Consider the following 3,653-nt stretch of genomic DNA (forward strand, 5'->3'; position numbering starts at 1 on the left):
TGTGAGTTACTTGGTGTAGAATGTGGGTGAGCGAGTCCGTCGAGCTCTCTTGTTCGCACAAGACCGTCGGGGGTGTGCCGCCCGTTGAGCCGGTGGCCGGCTACAAGCGAGCGTGCACGTACAAAGTGAGAGGCCTTTGCGCAGAACACCGATGCACTCTATTTGAGCACTTAACTAATGAGTCTGTCCCTGAGTGAGCACTAATTGTCAAGGTGAGCTAACCCGTGAGCGCGAGCGCGATACTTTTCGTCAGCCGATGCGAACTTTACCACAGCTTACAACGACGACTTTCTCACGACGACTGGTGCTCTCTGAGCTTGCGCGCAAGCCCGGGAGCCGATTCCACGTGCCCGTCACGCGCTTGTTACACGGTCGCGCGGTCGCGCACGCGGTCCCACCGGGCCTCATGAATCACCGTGAGATGTCGAGGGTAGTACCAAATGAGATACCTGGAGGAATCTCAAACATTTCCGCCCGCCATCAGCAATGAGGTTGATGATGAGTCCACTCCTATGGTTGTTGAGCTTGGTCTTGTTGAGCTTGGTCTTGTTGAGCTTGGTCTTGTTGAGCTTGGTCTTGTTGAGCTTGGTCTTGGTGAGCAATGGGCAATGGTACCAGCATAATCAATGCCAGTGTGGAAATGCACGTGAGGGTGTGGCCCGAGGCAGAGGTAGTTGGCCCATAAGTTGATGTGCACGAATCCCCCTTTGTCGAGCACACACCTCACACCGCAATTTCCAACATGATTGCCTGATGTGCGCCAAGGTGAGTGTGTTTTGATCCACATGAGAGTCACTTGAGAGTCCGTCCATGAATATGTTGCGTTAATGTCCATCTTGAGTGTGGCATGGACATTTGACCAATTTTGAGAGAGTTTTGGCGCCTTTGAATCACTGCTGGTGTTAGACCAGTGTGAAATTGAAGGCCTGGCCAGGCCTGTGAGATCCTTTCTGATGTTGAGCCACCGTGAGCCAACTTGAGATGGTGACGGTTCATCCCAGGTGATCGTGTGGAGCCAGAGCTCTTGAAGAAGCAGCTTGGCTCTTATCACGAATGGTGAGATAACCCAGGTGAATCCGATATCTGTGCCACTTCAGATAGTACACGTCGCTTAGTGAGATGTTCTTGGTGAGATATTCCTTATCCTTGTGGAGTCGTCTGAGAAGTCGCGGGAGCGGATACTTTGTGAGCAGTCACCCTTTTGATCGCAGATTTGGATGAGCTGGGTGTGACTTCCAATGAGTGGCCCGAGGGAGAAGGCGTGGCCTCCACCTTCTCCAATGCTCGCGCCCTGGCATTGAGGAAGGCCTCAAGTTGCGTGAAGCGCGGATACTCGTGAGATGATCCAAGCGAGGTTTCCCAAGCCACTCTGGTGTTTCTGTCCAGGAAGCGTGACACGTGATGGACTAAAAGGCAATCCCACATGTGCTTCGCTATACCGAGTGATTTTAGAGCTCTGTCCACCTCGGACACTGTTGTGACCAGCTGGATGAGCGATGCGGCATTCTTGGGTGAGGCAGGCGTAAGGTTGAAGAGACTGTCAAAGTGAGCTTGGATGATGAGTCTCTTGTTCTCAAACCTTGAGGTGAGCAGATCCCAGGATGGTTGAAGAGAATCTCCGGTGAGAGGCAAACCTCGAATGAGCTGCTCCGCAATGCCCTGCACACAGCCTCTGAGATAATGAAGTTTTTCCACGTCATTGAGCTTTGAGTGCTTGTTGAGCAGTAGCTTAGCTGAGATCACGAGATGAGCTTCCTTTTCATGGATGTTGTCCGCAAAATACTCGTGATCCAAATATGCCTCAGGCCATGTTATCTCAAAATAAGCGTGCTCCTTCAAGAACGCCTTGTGTAGCTCCTCCAATTGAGACAGCGCTGCTTTGACCTCCCCTAGTGATGTGCTCTCGGGGTCAACAACCTTCGCGTCTGCAATGAGTTTTATAGTATTAACACGACTCATTTGTGATCTCACCTTGAGTGTGAGCTCGGTGGAGAGACGAGTTGGAGAAGTCTGACGTGAGCTGCGTCCTTGAGTGTTGCCAGAAGGTGTCCCCTTGGGGGCGGTCTGTTGACCAGGCACATTGAGAGTGAGGGGAGATTGCCGACCCGAGGTCGTCTTTTCCTCAGCATCTGCTTTGGCGGCCTTCTCTGTTTCAGGCATGATGAGCGGAACACGGTGATAACACTACACCACACGATGAGCACCACTGAGCAGCACGAGCCACCGAACAGACTGAGAGCTGATAACGTTGGTTCGCCACGAAAACAGCGAAGTTCAATTCACAGTCACAGCTGCTCGATTTGCCCTCGAGAATGTCACTTCGTTACTGCGTGATCACGTCGTGACAACACTGAGATGGCAGCGAGTCCTTGTCACGAATGGCGCACGTGATCACAAGGAGACGCACTGAATTTATGAATTTATGCCGTACGCGAAATGAGAAAAGAGCAAGTGCTCGCAAACGAATATTGAGTGTCACGTCACCACGATGCATCCGGCTCGAAGGACCAAATGTTTGGGAAATTTCCTCTCATTCGAATCTCGTCATGAGATCGAATGATCGCGAAATCTCCGTGAGCGCTACGAGTAGATCGGGGGGTGAAAAAGGACGTGCAACGTGGCGAGAATGATTCCAATACCGTTTCTTAAAATGAGATGACTGTTTAATTGTATGTACACTATTTACAATTACTTGGTGTAGAATTTGGGTGAGCGAGTCCGTCGAGCTCTCTTGTTCGCACAAGACCGTCGGGGGTGTGCCGCCAGTTGAGCCGGATGCCGGCTACAAGCAAGCGTGCACTTACAATGTGAGGGGCCTTTGCGCAGAACACCGATGCACTCGATTTGAGCACTTGACTAATGAGTCTGTCCCTGAGTGAGCACTAATTGTGTGCACTCAATGTGAGCTAACCCGTGAGCGCGAGCGCGATACTTTTCGTCAGCCGATGCGAACTTTACCACAGCTTACAACGACGACTTTCTCACGACGACTGGTGCTCTCTGAGCTTGCGCGCAAGCCCGGGAGCCGATTCCACGTGCCCGTCACGCGCTTGTTACACGGTCGCGCGGTCGCGCACGCGGTCCCACCGGGCCTCACGAATCACCGTGAGATGGCGAGGGTAGTACCAAATGAGATACCTGGAGGAATCTCAAACAATGTCCGTTCGGGAGAGGCTCAATTGCGCACAGTACAATTGGACACGATGCAATTGCACGTTCTTTTGCGCATCGTACAATTGGACACCGTTGCTTTTGGACACAGGTTATCGAAATATAATTTAAAACACACAGACACACACGTATGCATGTAGAGCCCTGTTTGGAGATTTTACTAATTTATAAATAATAAATCTTTCTAAATCAGCGTTTGTTCAATTGGACAGTTCTTTTACGCACAGTTCAGTGTCGCACAGTTCAGTGTCGCACAGTTCAGTGTCGCACAGTTCAGTGTCGCACAGTTCAGTGTCGCACAGTTCAGTGTCGCACACTTCAGTGTCGCACAGTTCAGTGTCGCACACTTCAGTGTCGCACAGTTCAGTGTCGCACAGTTCAGTGTCGCACAGTTCAGTTTCGCACATTTCACTTACGCACAATTCAGTGTAGATGCACACAAGAATATTCTGCTTTACAAAATAGTTGATTTCACTTAATTT

At 50.8% G+C, this 3,653-nt stretch overlaps 2 protein-coding genes across 2 annotated transcripts; both read right to left on the bottom strand.

The window, feature by feature from the left end:
- Positions 1-460: 460 nt before the first annotated feature.
- Positions 461-855, bottom strand: LOC105570999. Its single transcript, XM_012028466.1, has 2 exons — positions 559-855; positions 461-528 (listed from the first exon to the last, which is right to left on the bottom strand). Exons 1-2 carry the CDS (start codon positions 833-835, stop codon positions 461-463), a joined length of 345 nt encoding a protein of 114 aa, XP_011883856.1. The 5' UTR covers positions 836-855.
- A 260-nt stretch (positions 856-1,115) lies between these two features.
- On the bottom strand, positions 1,116-2,550 carry LOC105571000. Its single transcript, XM_012028467.1, has 2 exons — positions 1,972-2,550; positions 1,116-1,713 (listed from the first exon to the last, which is right to left on the bottom strand). Exons 1-2 carry the CDS (start codon positions 2,158-2,160, stop codon positions 1,141-1,143), a joined length of 762 nt encoding a protein of 253 aa, XP_011883857.1. The 5' UTR covers positions 2,161-2,550; the 3' UTR covers positions 1,116-1,140.
- Positions 2,551-3,653: the final 1,103 nt, after the last annotated feature.

This window comes from Vollenhovia emeryi, unplaced genomic scaffold (genome assembly GCF_000949405.1).
Source record: "Vollenhovia emeryi isolate VEMERY1.0 unplaced genomic scaffold, V.emery_V1.0 DF941399.1, whole genome shotgun sequence".
Lineage (NCBI taxonomy): Eukaryota > Metazoa > Arthropoda > Insecta > Hymenoptera > Formicidae > Vollenhovia > Vollenhovia emeryi.